At 33.4% G+C, this 16,747-nt stretch overlaps 1 protein-coding gene across 24 annotated transcripts in view; it reads left to right on the top strand.

Moving 5' to 3' along the window:
- The window catches only part of OXR1 (oxidation resistance 1), a 382,144-nt gene that overhangs the window by 327,376 nt on the left and 38,021 nt on the right, over positions 1 to 16,747 (top strand). For 16 of the 24 annotated variants that reach the window (XM_005563911.5, XM_073999288.1, XM_073999286.1 and 13 more), the window contains 4 exons: positions 3,616 to 3,800; positions 7,123 to 7,886; positions 11,321 to 11,489; positions 14,499 to 14,661. In XM_005563911.5, the coding sequence (XP_005563968.3) occupies positions 3,616 to 3,800; positions 7,123 to 7,886; positions 11,321 to 11,489; positions 14,499 to 14,661 (1,281 nt within the window). The remainder of the gene's footprint in view (positions 1 to 3,615; positions 3,801 to 7,122; positions 7,887 to 11,320; positions 11,490 to 14,498; positions 14,662 to 16,747) is intronic. The other 8 variants (XM_073999296.1, XM_073999300.1, XM_073999302.1 and 5 more) reach the window with 1 other exon arrangement.

The following is a 16,747-nucleotide window of genomic DNA, read 5'->3' on the forward strand; positions in this document are numbered from 1 at the left end:
TGAACAAAAATTTTATTTAAGGATCAAAGCAAAGATAAGGTCATTGGCAGGATTCGGAGTGATCTGCAGCCTGGTGTCTTTGGGATGTAATCCCTTGTAGGCTGGCTCTGTGTATTCCGCTGTACAGTAGGAGAGAAGCAGAAACTGGTGCTTTCTCATGGAAGTTTTTTTTTCTTTTTTCATCTTCCTACAAGTTGATTATAGTAAAGGTTATTTATGTAAAATTATGGAAACTTATTGTGGATGTAAGACTGAAAAAATATCAGTATAAGCTTTTCTCTTTGCTAGGATGGTTTCTCAATTATAATGATTGTATCTCTTAGTATTTGCAGAAATATTGTAATGTAAGTGGTAATTTTTCTTTTGCAGATAGACTTTTTTTTTTTTTTTTACTTAATTTTCTAATAGAAATAATTTCTCCTTAGAAGATCAGTCAGGTAGTTGCACATAAGGAAATGGAAGTTGTTAATACAAAAGAATAATCTGTGCTTAAAGTTTCTGAAGGTCACGTGGATTAAGTAGATACTTTAATTGAAAATGTCTTGCTCATAATAGTGTTAATATAATGCGGATAATATGTAGGAGTTATGAAATATTTTAAAAGTAATGAGATGGGAGTGCTTTAGTATGAGTTTATGATTTTCAACTTGATCAAATGAATTTGAGAATCTACTTTTTCAAGACATTTTCATGAATTTTATGTTGAAGAAATGCTTCTCTTGGCCAACTCTTGATTTATGGAGAATGACATCTGACAGATTACCGCAGAAAGCCCCAGCTGTATGGGAACTTTGAATGTGTAGCAGAGGGAAGGAAACTTAAAGAATATATCAGTGTGTCTTTTTAGTAATAGCACATAAGGGAGATTCCTGGAAAGTAACATTAGCAGATTGATCTGTCTAGTGGGTAGGACTTCAAACCCTTTCTAATCCAAAAAGTAGAAGCATGGTTTTGAGATGCTTTTCAAATGACTTGTGTAGTTACAGTACTAGGATTGTAGTATTAAGATATATAGAGAATTAAAAGCATCATCAGTATACTGGGCCTTTTCTGTCATACATAGCTGGTTATCACTGACTTTGTGAAAATCTTCCTAAAAGACAAGACAAAATGTAGTGTTATGCTAGTGAACCAAATAATCAGTTAAAACTAATGCAAAGGTGAAATTTATGAAATGAAGAGTAACCTGAAGTCTTTCAGAGGATTTAGAGCTTGATTTTTTTTATTTCTAGCTGACTGCTTGGTTTCCTTTCTCAAATAAGTTTACAGAAGATGGGAGAGAGGAAGTTATGAAAGATCAGAAACCTTTAAAGTTGTTGTTGTTTTTTTTTAACATCAAATATACTGTATCCTTGATTATCTACATCTTGGATTATCCCTGACAATGTAAATGTTCTCTACAATGTACTTTACCATCTCTCATTGACTTGAGTTGGTACGTGACCCAGGAATACAAACTGATGTGTATGGATCTCATTAAAATATTAATTGAAAGAGAAATAGGCTGTAGTTTATATAAAGTTACTTCTTATTTAGGTGGTCCATGTCTTCAACTAAATGAGGTGCTATTCAGAGTTTCATATTGATTCCTTCTCCCTCACCAAACTGCACACACACACGTATACTCTTCTTTCCAATATTGTATGCATTAACTGTATATGATCTTGAACATCTGCGGTAGCTTTTTTTCACTTGTGATTGGATGACCATTTTCTGTAGATTTACTTTTTATTTGATCATTTTTAAAAGCAATATCTGCCATAACTTAATTTTTGTATTCTTAAAGTTAAACCAGGTAAATTCACAGAACTGAATATGGACTTGGGAGGAGGGTGTGATGCCAAATCAATCAGGATTTGAATTTTTCTTTTTACTTGGATAAGAAGCTATTTAGTTTATTTTTAAAATTGTTTCTGGCTCTTCATTTTTACAGTTGCAGGATATATAGTGGACTGAAAATTTGAAAATGAAATTAAGGAACGTTGTGCCTTTGGAGTGATTATAGTTTGTGACTTGGATACAGAGGAATTATATGTAGCATAAAACATGAACTACCTGGACTTCAAATCCTAGCTGTTTAGGACTAGTTTCTGGGTGTTTCTCAGCATTAGTTTCTCCATCAGTAAAATGGAAATGGTTTTCCCCATCTCAGAGCTATGATTGTGAAGATCAGATAAGTAATATGCATATATACATGCATGATACATATGAAGTATTCAGTAAATATTCATGTTAATGTGATCAGCTGCCTGTGGACCCTAGTTTGCTCATTTATAAAATAAGAAGGTTGAACTTTTAAGATTTGTATCACTATTTTATTTATTTATTTTATTTTATTTTTTTTGAGATGGAGTCTCACTCTGTTGCCCAGGCTGGAGTGCCATGGTGTAATTTCAGCTGACTACAACCTCTGCCTCAGGGGTTCAAGCGATTTGCATGCCTAAGCCTCCCAAGTAGCTGGGATTACAGGCACATACCACCAGGCCCAGCTAGTTTGTGGTTTTTAATAGAGACAAGGTTTCACCATGTTGGCCAGGCTGGTCTGGAAGTCCTGGCCTCAAGTGATCCACCCACCTCAGCCTCCCAGAGTGCTGGGATTACAGGCGTAAGCCACCATGCCTGCCCTGTATCACTATTTATATAAATATATTTAAAAGTTTATAGCTTTTCATGGTGAGTTTAAAGTATATGTACACTATATACTTTAGATGTCATATAATCTACGTAATTTTTTTTTTTTTTTTTTTTTGAGACAGAGTCTCGCTCTGTCGCCCAGGCTGGAGTGCAGTGGCGCAATCTCAGCTCACTGCAAGCTCCGCCTCCCGGGTTCACGCCATTCTCCTGCCTCAGCCTCCTGAGTAGCTGAGACTACAGGCGCCCGCCACTGCGCCCGGCTAATTTTTTTTTTGTATTTTTAGTAGAAACGGGGTTTCACCGTGGTCTCGATCTCCTGACCTTGTGATCCGCCCGCCTCGGCCTCCCAAAGTGCTGGGATTACAGGCGTGAGCCACCGCGCCCGGCCCTAATCTACGTAATTTTACAGATGAAGAAATAAGCCCAGAGACTCCTTGCCCAAGGTCACAAATCTAGGTAGTAGCAGAGTCAAGTGGAAACACATTTTTTAAAGATATGTTTTAAAGATATTACACTCTTTTCCTTTTATAATATAATGGATTGGATTATCAACATTATTTATTGAGTCTGCACTGTATACATGACACTGTATTTGATACTTGTAGTGAGGGAATAACACAGGAAGCAGTATGCAGATTAACATAAAAGGTGGCACATGCCTTGCATGACTTTATAGTCCCTTCTTACCTTACTGAGGTTACCTTTCTGTTATGAGGTAACTCAGTATTTTACTCAGTTTGCAAATTTTATTTCCTTACTTGATTGTCTTTGGGGGAATATGATATTCTGCCTCTCCTAAAGAGGAGAATTTACCGGGAAAACTTGGGTTTTAATAAAAATGCTTTCATGAGAATGCCACAGTTCCTGAGTGTACTATTTTTATATATGGCCTAACATCAGAAGAAAATTAGTAAAAATAGCTAGATAATTTTTGAAATACCAACCTTGAGGATTAAATGTTACTTTCTTTTTTCACCTTAGGGCACAGTCAGTGGTGTGCTGCTAGTTACACCAAATAATATAATGTTTGATCCACATAAAACTGACCCTTTGGTTCAAGAGAATGGCTGTGAGGAATATGGCATCATGTGTCCAATGGAAGAGGTGATGTCAGCTGCAATGTACAAAGAAATTTTGGATAGCAAAATAAAGGAATCCTTACCCATGTAAGAGTGACATTTATATTCCTTTGCAACTTTATTGTATCTAGATAGTTGATCCTTGTCTAATACCTTAACTATTTTTAATAGTTTTCTTATAGCTGCCTTTTATTTTGTCAATAATGAAACAAAAATATATGCATTATTGAGAAGATTATTCTTAATTTGAACCTGGGATAGTTAGGAATTATCTTAGGTTTGTATTTGTGTATGTGGTCAGAGAACCAGATATTTGAAAAGCAACCTATAGTGCCCATTTAATTCAGTGTTTACCAGCCCTTTTTATTCAGACACAGCTTTCAGTATTCTAAATTACCCCTGTGAATAATCACTGTCGGGGTAGTTTTCAAATTTCCCTTGGAAGTGACTGAAGAGGTGTGATTTGGGAGAGGCCACATGAGCAAAGACCTGACATTGCTGTGGGCAAGACAGCTTTTTTTTTTTTTAATTGATTTATATGTTTGCAATCTTCTCTCCCAGTGTAAAATATAGTGTAAAGTACAGGGAAAAAAACCCACAACTTGCTCAAATATAAAGAGTTAACTTTGGAATATACTGGTCAGAGGATTTGTGTGATATGTTAAGATAGCTGTGAGACTACAGTGTGGACACAGCTTTTGAAAGTAATATGCTTGTCCAAAGTAATGGGCAGAAAGAAAAGTAGGAATGGGAAATAAAAGGAGAAAAAGATAAAAGGTATACAAAGAAAGGAAGGAGAAGTAGCAAGGAAGAAAATTGATATGTACTAGGAAATAACCTCCTCATTCCTTCATACATGACTACCAACATTTTAAAATTGTCTTCACTTTAACTGATACTGATATTTATATACCTGTGTTAACCCGCAGGAATGATAGCTGTTTTAAAATTAACCCTTGTGGGGCAGAGCAACTTACAAAGGAAAAAAGGAACAAATTATTTTTGTTTCTGAGGAAGACTAAATGAATTGGTAGAATATCTGTGACAGAATAAAATCATTTGCTCAAAAAGTCTCCACTTTACCTCCCACCCAACAGATACTATTTTGACATGGTAGACTAATATTTAGAGTTGCAGATAATTCCTAGAAGGTGTTAGTATCCTCTGTATTAGTTATATTTGTAGATCATCATCCAAGGCCAGTTTCAGCAAATAAGGATTATTGTGGGAGTGGATAATGGGATGAGACAAAGGTAAAAGAGTGAAGGATTAGATTCAGAGAAGAGGAAGGAGATACATATATAGATATACATATATGTGTGTATATATAGAGAGAGAGAGAAAGAGAGAGAGAGACAGTCATTGGTGAGATTATTTTTCTGTTGACCTCGTTTTCTTTCTTTTTCTTTTTCTTTCTTTTTTTTTTTTTTGAGATGGAGTCTCGCTGTATCACCCAGTCTGGAATGCAGTAGCACCATCTGCAACATCCTCCTCCTGGGTTCAAGCAGTTCTCCTGCCTTAGTCTTCCGAGTAGCTGAGAATATAGACACCTGCCACCACATCTGGCTAATTTTTGTATTTTTAGTAGAGACAGGGTTTCATCATGTTGGCCAGGTTGGTCTCGAACTCCTGACCTCAAGTGATACGCTGGCCTAGGCCTGCCAAAGTGCTGGGATTATAGGTGTGAGCCACAGTGCCTGGCTTTGTCCTTTTCCATTTGCAATATGGTACTTTGGGGTTCTCTTATTCCGAACAATCTATCACTATTCTACAAGGATGCTGTATAGCTCTTCCCTTTCAAATCACTGTTTTATCATTCATCGTCACCTGGAAAGTGTCACCTGGATTTAAATGTTTAAAGATATTTCTTCAAAAAGAAATATCTTTAAACTCTGCCTTATGGATTGATTAAAAACAATATTTGGCACAAAATTAGATAAATAAAACAAATGTATGGCAAAAATGAGGTATAAGATTTGATTGCTTTTCTTCTGTCTTATACTCCTTGGGAGGTTGATTTCAAAGGTATTATGGTATTACATTCAACAGTAGCATCATCATTGGCATAAATGTTTATAGCCTTTCAGCATATTAAATCTGAAGAGTATAGCACTTTTCTAAATATATATCCTGTCATGTTTGTTATACTTATCTCTTACATAAGGGTCTTCTAATTTTTTTAATGTGCAGATAAAATTTCTCAAAACTTTAGCCCGTTCCAACACCCTATAGGTGCAGTTTGAATGCATCACCAGTAGATGACACTATTGTATATTTAATAACAAACTAGATTCTTGTGTTTTTTAAAATGAATCAGATACAAAGGCAGCAGAGATATTGACTTCAACTAATTAATACTTAAAAAATGTATCCATCCTAGTTGTAGAAGTTATGCATACTTGTTACAGAAAAATTGGAAAATACCAAAAAACGGAACAAGAGAAAAAGAGTTACCCAGCTTCACCATTCAGAGATAGCCAATTATTTTTGTGTTGACTTACTTTCCAATCTTATCTATTCAGCATATTTTACATGGTTCTCAAACGATATATATATATATATATATATAAATGTTAATACTTTTTTCGTTAAGAACGCATATAATTTTCATTTATCACAAACTTCTTGTAACCATCATTTTAAATTACCAACTTACGTTGCATGGTATAGAGGTTTACACTCCCTCTTTCCAGAACTTAACTTTTGAACATTAGTGTTTACACATACAAATGACATTAAATCTGAAAGTTTAGACCCAGTTATGAACCATTCATTTTTCTAATATATAAACTTTTTACCTGAACAAGTTCTCTTAGAGGTGTTAAAGAGTATACTTGTTAGTGTGAAGATTTTCTCTAAATACTTTTGTTTGAGTTCTATTCAGATTGGTTTTAAGCCTTACATTTGAGCCATATATTTTAGTTTAAGCTCCATTTGAATGTAAATAAGCACTCTGTCTGTGTGTGTGTGTGTGTGTGTGTGTGGAAATCAGGTTTTTTTACTTTATTGGGAGATTTAAAATTTTAATTAAACATTTCTCTATGTTTATTTTCCATATTCCATCAGTGAATAAATTTTAGTTTAGAATTATAGCTTTACCCAGGAATTATGTCATCAAATTCCCTTCAAGTAGATTACTTGCAAGGAAATCTTACTTTGATATTTCCCAAATATTAAGCAATTGATGTAAAAGTTTGGCTTGATTACTTGATTTATAGAATTACTTGGTCTGTAAACTTAATTATTTGGTCATATTGAATAAATCAGATTTTTTATATTCTCTGGAGATACGTGCTACATCCCTTTGTTAAAAAGCCTTTTTAGTGATATTAATTCAGTGTTCAGTGTGTGGAAAATAAAATACCACAATTTTAAAAGTCTAATTATTTTTAATTTTGTTTAATGACAGAGAAATAGATCAGCTATCAGGAAGGGACTTCTGCCATTCAAAGAAAATGACAGGAAGTAACACTGAGGAAATAGACTCAAGAATCCGAGATGCAGGTAATGATAGTGCCAGCACTGCTCCTAGGAGCACTGAGGAGTCTCTTTCTGAAGATGTGTTCACAGAATCAGAACTTTCCCCTATACGAGAGGAGCTTGTATCTTCAGATGAACTGCAACAAGATCAATCTTCTGGTGCGTCATCAGAATCTGTGCAAACTGTCAATCAGACTGAAGTAGAAAGTCTGACAGTCAAATCAGAATCTACTGGTACTCCTGGTCACTCAAGATCTGATACTGAACATTCTACAAATGAAGTTGGGACTTTATGTCATAAAACTGATTTAAATAATCTTGAAATGGCCATTAAGGAAGGAGATCAGATTGCAGATAACTTTCAAGGAATATCAGGCCCTAAAGAAGACAGTACAAATATAAAAGGTAATTCAGACCAGGATTTTTTTCTTCGTGAGAATTCTCTACACCAAGAAGAGAGTAAAAAAGAAAATATGCCTTGTGGGGAAACAGCAGAATTTAAACAAAAGCAAACTGTTAAAGGGAAACAAGGAAAGGAGCAAAATCGGGACTCAGAGACAGAGGTAGAAGAGCTACGCAAACTTTGGAAAACCCATACTATGCAACAAACTAAACAGCAAAGGGAAAATATTCAACAAGTGTCACAAAAAGAAGCTAAGCATAAAATTACATCTGCTGATGGACACATAGAAAGTAAGTGTTATAGAGTAAATAAAGTTAGTTCATCCGATTCTATGGTATCTCCGTCTTTCCTCACTGACTCAAAAGCCACTGTACCTTAGGCCAACCTGAAGGATAAGCGAGTGACCCTTGACTGATGATTCTCTGGGGACAAGTATATAGAGTCTCCAGTGTCTGCTGTCTTTTCTTATCCCACAGGTGGATCGTACACATAATGAGCATCATTGCTACCCACGATGTTTAAACATTCTTGGCTCACTATATCCTGTCGTTAAATAATTTATTTCTTGAGAAAGTGCACAAAAGCTGTATAATACCTTTGATCACTCCATTTTCTTTTAAAAAGTTTTGGTATGTTACCATTAAAAATGTCTTTTTTCATATATAACATTTTAATTGCCAAAGTTGTAATCCCATCTTTATAAAAGTACAGTTAAACATAAAAATGTATTTATAGAATTCTTTCACATATCGAGAAGTTTCATCATCATTATCTAATTACTTTCTTTTAAAAACCTGCACTCAGGACAAATAAAAACACTATTTTATCTTTCAGTTTTCTGGTACTGTTTACTTCTGACAATTATACTATTTTCAGTCTTGTATTTCTAATATACTGTGCTTCTGTTAATACATTATGGGTTAAATGGGGTATAACAACTAACTTAGCTAACATTTCTGATATTAATTCTATTAGAATGTTTATCCCAGATTAATCCAATTTACATGTGAACTTTCATTTTTTAAATTCAAAGATTTTTGTTTTGCTGTAATACATAAAATAAAATGTATGACTTTTTAAAATTGTGGTAAAATGTAACATAAATACATTATCTGAAGCATTTTTATATCTACAGTGCAGTGGTATTAGAACATTCACATTGTTATGCAGATCATCACTACTGTCCATTTCCAGAGCTTTTTTCATCTTCTGAACTTGAAACTCTGTACCCATTAAACAATAAGTTGTCCAGGCATGGTGGCTTATGCCTGTAATCCTATCACTTGGGAGGCTGAGGCAGGCAGGTTGCTTGAACCTAAGAGTTGGAGAACAGCTTGGGCACCATGGTAAAACCCTGTTTCTAGAAAAAAAAATTACAAAAATTAGTCAGACATGCTGGTGCACACCTGTAGGCCCAATACTCGGGAGACGGAGATGGGAGAATTGATTGAACCCAGGAGGTCGAGGCTGCTGTGAGCCATGGTCATGCCACTGCACTCCAGCCTGAGCAACAGAGCAAGATCCTTTCTCAAACAAAAAAATAAAATACAAAAACGAATAACTTGCTTTTCTCCCTTGCTCATAGCTTTTAGCAACCAACATTCTTCGTTTCTGAATTTAACTACTCTAGATACTTCATGTGAGTGGAGTCATACAATATTTATCCATTGATGTTTGGCTTATTTCAGTTGGCATAATGCCTTCAAAGATCATTTATTCTGTAGCATGTGTTAGAATTTCCTATCTTTTTAAGGCTGAATAATATTCCATTGTAAGTGTATACATTTTGTCTATTCCTTTGTTGCTGGACATTTTGGTTGTTTTGACCTTTTGGCTATTGTGAATAATGCTGCTTTGAACATTAGTGTACAAATATCTGTTTGAATCCCTCCTTTGAATTTTTTTTGGGTATATACCCAGAGTGGAGTTCTGGATCATATGGTAACTCTATGTTTAATTTCTTGAGGAACCACTGTACTGTTTTCCATAGTGGCCACACCATTTTACCTTCCCCGCAGCAGTACACAAGATTTGGCTCAGTTTTTAAAATACCGAATTTTCTGTTCATCATCCAGTTGAGATACCCTGAAGATCTAAGGGCTGTGTTCAGTAGATATTAAAAGAATTCATGTATTAATACTTGAACCAAGTTCTATAAAAGATCAAATATTTTTCTTCTGTAATCCTTTTTTTAATTCAAAACTAATGCATGTTCAGTAAAGAACATTTGGCAAACATAGGAAGATTCTAGAAAGTTTATAAAAATCACCTGGAATTCGTCACCCAGGAACGATCATTGTTAACATTCAATATATTTGTATTTCTTATAGAATAAAATCATACATATTAATTTGTTATTTACATCAAATCAGGATTATACTATACTATTGTATCCTACTTTTTTATGTCATGAACCTTTTCCCATGTCATTACAGTTGTTTGAAAACATGGCTTTAATGACCCTAAAATTTATTTAACTATTTGCTTATTAAGACATCCAGTTGTTATTAACAATCTGTATTGTTAAGAGATTTTAAAGAATGCTGCCCAGCATTCTTCAAAACATCAAAGACAGAAAATGCATCTGATAGTTACCTTATATTTTGAAGATCTTTGACTACATCTGATAGTTATATTATAAAACCTTTGAAAACGATAAAATAATCCATTTAACCTGATAATGTGGTGGACTAATTTTGTTGTGGGGGTTTGGGGTTTAATGGGGTGAGGGGAGGTTATTATAACCAAATATTAAAAGGAGAAAAATTGATAGATATTTTTAAACAGACATCTCTAAACTGTTACCATTTGTTTTCTTATTTTTTTGGAATAATTAGTTTTAAGTAATTTTAAGTTATTTCATATTCTGTAATAGAGAAATATTCAAACTTTCTGATCTTTATGACTTTATAATAAAATTATGTAATAAATATAAAACTGTCTAGTACAATTATGAGAAGAATGGTGAAAGTTCATCGTTTTGACCACATGAAAATAGCGGGGTTCCCATAGATTATCTACCTTGTATAATACTGCACAGAAAAAGCCATGACGAGTACCCAGATCTCCTGACTATAAGTGCTATTTCCTCCAGTGTGCTGCCTTGGTAAGCTAATAAATGTCTGGGTTCCTAAATTCACCTATATATTCAGACCCTCAGTATACTCTGTCAGCACCTCTGGTTGAAAGAGTTAGAACTAATTCATTCTTAATTAGCTGTCCAAACAGTGGCAGAATAACATATTGTTGACTGTTTTATTACAATTTTGTATACATGTAAAAGCATTAGAAACTTCATTAAATTTTTGTCTGGAACAACCATGTTAAGTATGCCTTTAAAACTTCAACAGTTATTTAGATGTCATTCAAAAAGACTGATAGAGAATATGTAGAAAATTATTTATATAATATGTGTGTGTATATAAAATTAGTATGGGTGTTGAAAAAGTAATAATGTTTCTGAAACTTTTACATTTTTTTCTTAATGTCCTCAGACATAATTTTTGTTCATTAACTTGGCTCTTTTATTAGTTTAGTCATGTTGTATTTGTGACTTTACCTTTGAAGGAAAAAAATATAAATTACTTAAGAAAATTTACTTTAGTGCCGGTAAAGTGAGGTTTTATTCTGTAATTATTTGTCAGAATTTTGAAGGTAAAATTAACTAAACTACTTAAACTTGGTGTATGAGAATTGAATAAACACTGTTTCATCTCAATTCTAGGTTCTGCACTTTTAAAAGAAAAGAGAAGGCATCGATTACATAAGTTCTTGTGTCTCAGAGTCGGAAAACCAATGAGGAAAACATTTGTATCTCAAGCAAGTGCTACAATGCAACAGTATGCACAGAGAGATAAGAAGCATGAATATTGGTTTGCTGTGCCACAAGAAAGGTAAAAAACCCATATGAGGACTTGAAAACATTACTGAGATTCTTTGAACTAAAATTATTTTGTGTATCAAAATACCAATGATAAACTATTGAAACATAGTTTATGATTAAAAGCAGACAATAAGTCTATTTGAAACCATTTTGCCCCTACTTTATAATTTGCCCCATTTTTAATCGCATTCTCTTTTGTAGTTTATTATTTTAAAATGTGAACAAATATCCCATTTGGGGAGTAAAGAAATGTAAGATATACCTTGGAGCAAGAAGAGTCATCAAAATATTATTTAATGAAGCTGCTTCCTGAAGGCAGCTAATGGTATATCATTGTTTATACTAAAAATTCCTCAAATATTCATTAAATACCTTCTGTATACATGACACCAAATTAACTACTAAAAGGATGTAGTGGTCTTCACAATATTTGTGTGTACCCTTTGCACAATTAAATTTTTCACAAGTTTTAAGCAGTTGTAAACGATGTCTATTGTACTATCTTGTGAATTTTTACATTGTAAGTAAATACTGTTACTTATATGCAGTAGAATTGAAATGTTATAACAACTTTCCCTCCCTATTATTCACTTAAAATTACTTTAACAGTTAGACATTGCATCATTACTTTTTCTCTTTAAACTTGTATTTCCATAATACCACCTCACACAATCTCATAAGGTGCTATATTTTTATCCCCTATTATAGTTCTTTGCAACAAACTACATATACTTAACACATTCACATATCTGTATGTGTGTATACTGAAATTGCATTTATTTTAACATTTTCTGTGACTTGTAAAAATAGTAAAGGGTTAAGGTTTTAGGCTACCTGCAAGCCAACAACTTAGTCTGCCTCCATTTGGTGCATGCTGGGAGAAAGCACAAACATCTGTACAATAGCAGTAATCAGAGCATCAGCAATTGTGAGATTTCTCTGTACCTCCTTTCCCACAAAGAATGTGAAGAAGGCCAAATGACAGCTGCACGTACCTGAGGTTATTTTACAGAAGAGGAACCATAAGTTTAGGGAACCTGAATTTTTATAATGGACAGTAAACATGGTTACCCTTTGCTACACAGTAAGATACTATCTCTACTTTCTAAGATAATGCTATGCTAACATACTTGAAAAGATACTGCTAAACAAAAGTATTACACATAAAAAGTAAAATATCATAGGAAATGCCTGTCTTAAGGAGATAGATGGACCTTTTCTGTATCCATTGATAGATTACTATGTTTCATTGAAAGGATGAGATAGGACTCAGCATCAATTCTGCCTCTCCCTTTTATTTTTCTTTATAAGTACTGAGAAGCTTTGTTCATAGAAAAGTCAGTGAGACTGAAGAGAATTTCATTTTTTTGATAATGTCTTTCAATTATTTAAACTTGTTTCTATGTAATTCCAAAAATTAATCATTTTTGTCACAGTGTTTTTAGTGATCATCAGTGAACAACTCCATTGAAAACTCCTTCAGTTTTGTGGAAATCAATTAATGAGAAACCACCTGACATACAGAAGGACTTATTACCCAGTCTTTATAATCGTTTCGTGTCTCAACACCAATCTTGGACAGCATCAAAGTTTTTATACTGTCGGGCATGTCCCATTGTAAATTCTGAATAGGCGAAGATATGCCCTTCCTTTATAAATTAGAAAAAGTGCTTTAATGAAAGTAGATAACAGGAAATTGATAAAATATCTTGACCATTGTTTTTAGGCAGATTATTATGAGCAAAGAGTAACATATGGAAATTGGGGATATGCAAATTGATTCCCTTAGCACCATCTCACGTGTTTGTGTACCTCTTGGAAAATCTTTATATGTTGCTTTGGAAGACTACAGCTTTTAGTCATAAAATGATAATGCTCTTTTCCCTCTTCCCACTCCACCATATATAGAGTAAGTACAATGTGTGTCTTCCACAACATTGGCTTAATCTTAAAATATGATTTGCATTATGCAAATGATGAATACCTGAAAGGGTCAGAGCCAGATATTCAAACGTGCCAGTGATGTTGAAATCACTCCAATGAGAAATGTAAAAACTAATTTTTTCTCGTTATTCTTGGTTTTATTTTAATGTTTGCATGGAATTTCCTATTTTAATATTCATTCTTGTATCTTGGTTAATATTCATTACAAATTAGTATTATTAGGATTCTGCTCTTTATTGTAGACATAAAACTTAGGAAAACTGCTGCATAGATAGTGAGAAATTAATAAAAAGATAAGATATTACATTGAAAGATAAAATGTAGCACCTTTTAAATATGTTAGCTGCCACATAAAGAATGGCAATTTTAAAAATTATTATATTGAAAATATAATTTCTAGAACCATGGTTATTAACTGATATATGTTAGCTGAAAGTTATATAATCAATTTTCAAAAACATGTTAATTAAAACCAATAAAACATATTTGAAATGTGTGTGTGACTCTCAAATATGTTTGTCAGGCAATGTAACAACTGGCTTTACTCTAGTAAACAAAACATTGAAAAGGGAAACCTGAGATTTCTAAGATTAGAACATCTGTCTCTCAACACTGTGTGTTCCTAGTATCATTTAAAATTTAAAGAAATTGCATTTCTATTAACTTGGAAAATTATATATAATGTCTCAAAATAGGCCATTAATAAATTGTTTACTTGTATTTTAGATCATTAGATTATTGTAGGAATGAGGTCAAAGTTGTGTATCTAATTTCCTTTTCCATCACTAGTGTCTTTAAAGAAGAAAAGTATTATTATATACAGCATCTGACCTAGTCAAAAACATGCCAAGGAAAATCTTAATATAGTTTTCTAAAGAACAACCTGACAGAATATAGCCAAATAAAATTTTTGAGTTAATGCCTTCCTGATGGTAGACCTTTTATATTAATATAAAACAATATATTTTGTGTATATTTTAAGTCTTCAAGATTTATCAAGATATTTTACAAATATAATTTTGTAATTCTGGCCACACAGAATACTAGGTATATTAATAGTCACTTCTCCTAACAGGACAGATCATTTGTATGCCTTCTTCATTCAGTGGAGTCCAGAAATATATGCAGAAGATACTGGCGAATATGCCAGAGAACCCGGATTTATAGTAGTAAAAAAGATTGAGGAGTCTGAAACAATTGAGGATTCTAGTAATCAAGCAGCAGCCAGAGAATGGGAGGTAAGGAGAAAAATATGAATATTTTAGTCATCTTTTTAGTTTGTGTGAATTTATAGCTTTATGGTAGTACAAAGTATAAGTGATGTTTGCACAAAAGAGGAATATTTTTTTAAAGGTCAGGTTCACTATCCGTGTTGGTATGTGGTTATTGAATGAATCTGAATAGTGACTTTAATACTATATTTGTCATTCTGCTGTTGCTTTAAAATACTAGAAAACTCACCATCAATAAAATGACTTTTATTGAGTGTGTTATAGAATATTTAGGAAAGATTAACATTATGACAAAAAGGAAATAATTTTAATTTTGCTGTTATATTAATGTTCATAAAACATCGATTTCACATCTGATTTAATTTCATCTCCTTCATGGAGGAGGTACAGCAGTCATTTAACACGTCTGTGCGTAGTATTTGCATAGCATCTATGCAAATTACTACTTCTTTCTAGGTTTCAGACCTACGCATTATCTTGACTTAAATTTTTCAATAATAATTTTAAGGAAATAAGTGGGTGCTAATTTTACAAAGTAGTAGAAATTTTATGTGCTCACATTTCCTGAACTTGTTTAAATGGTCAAAGTAATACAAACTTTTTGTAACTCCTCTTACATATATCTTAAGATTACATATTACATTTTACATGCTTTATCTTATAAGGTTGGTAGGGTGGCAATATCTACATCTGTTGGTGTTGCCCAAATTTGTCTCTTCTTGATGCATTAGAAAATATAGAGCAGATGCTAAAATGTGATAATAAATGTAATCAAAATTTTGTTAATCATTTGGTGTTAATGTTTGTGGCTGTTAATGTGATATGAATATATCTTGCATGCACTTAACATGTATAGTAATTGAACGTATACATGGCTTGTCTTTTGTTTAAAATGCAAACTGATTTGGAATGTGTCTGATTTCATTCTGTGTAGTTTATACAGCATCAGTTTATACTGTGACTCCAATATAAGGAAGAGAAAGAAGAACATATTGACTATGTATTTTGGGTATTTTAATACTTAAACCAACATTATCAATCTTCATACCAGCTTTATTCATAATGGCCCCAAATTGGAAAGTCCCATTAGCAGGAGAATGGATGAATACATTTTTGAATACTTACAGAATTCCAGATAACAATAAAAAAGATCTACTGGTACAGGCAACGACATTGATGAATCTCACAAATAATATGTTGAGTAAAAGAAGCCTGACACAAACGAGCATATACTATGTAATTTCATTTACACAAAGTTCAAAAGGACAAACTGTCAGAAATCCACCCCACGACAGGCCCCGGTGTGTGATATACCCCTCTGCACATGTACCCTAGAACTTAAAGTATAATAAAAAATAAAAAATTAAAAAAAAAAAAAGAAATGCATCATACTACTGGATAACTGGGCTGTGACAGGGTGGCTCAGGGACAGGAGGGAACTTTTTTGAGTTCTGGGGATGTTCTATATGTTACTCTCGGTGGTGGTTACTTAGGTGATTACATATGTAAAAAAAAATATATATATATATATCCCTGAGCTGTGTTTTTAAGATTAGCTTTAGGAGGTACTTAAAATATCCCAGGTGATCAAAGATATGTACCTAACTAAGGCAGCAACAGTTGAAGGTGGAGTGGAGGGTGATGAAATAAAGTTAGAAAAGGTATTAGCTAGCTAATTCACAGGACTTAGTGACAACTTGGTAACCATAAAGTTATCTCTAGCTTGGGTGGCAAGGTGGATGGCAGAATTGTCAGTCACGAACAGGAATTGAGAGCTTTCTCTCCATGAGGTTGGAGTACTTAACTTTGGAAATAAGAGACTATTGACTATTTTGATTCAAAGGAACTGTCTCAGTTTCTGTGCAAGACTCTGCAGGTTATAATTTCTACAGGAAAAATAAATGTCTCCTCAGCAGTCCTTTGACCAGAATTGGTGCAATTCAAAAGAAAATGGAACAGAAAAAAAATAATTTTGGAAACTCCTTGCTACATTGTCTGAAAATATTACTGCAGTATCCAGTATGGTAGCCACTAGCCATATGTGGCTATTAAGTACTTGAAATGCAGCTAATGCCACTAAGGGACTGCATTG

The sequence above is a fragment of the Macaca fascicularis genome, chromosome 8 (genome assembly GCF_037993035.2).
Source record: "Macaca fascicularis isolate 582-1 chromosome 8, T2T-MFA8v1.1".
Lineage (NCBI taxonomy): Eukaryota > Metazoa > Chordata > Mammalia > Primates > Cercopithecidae > Macaca > Macaca fascicularis.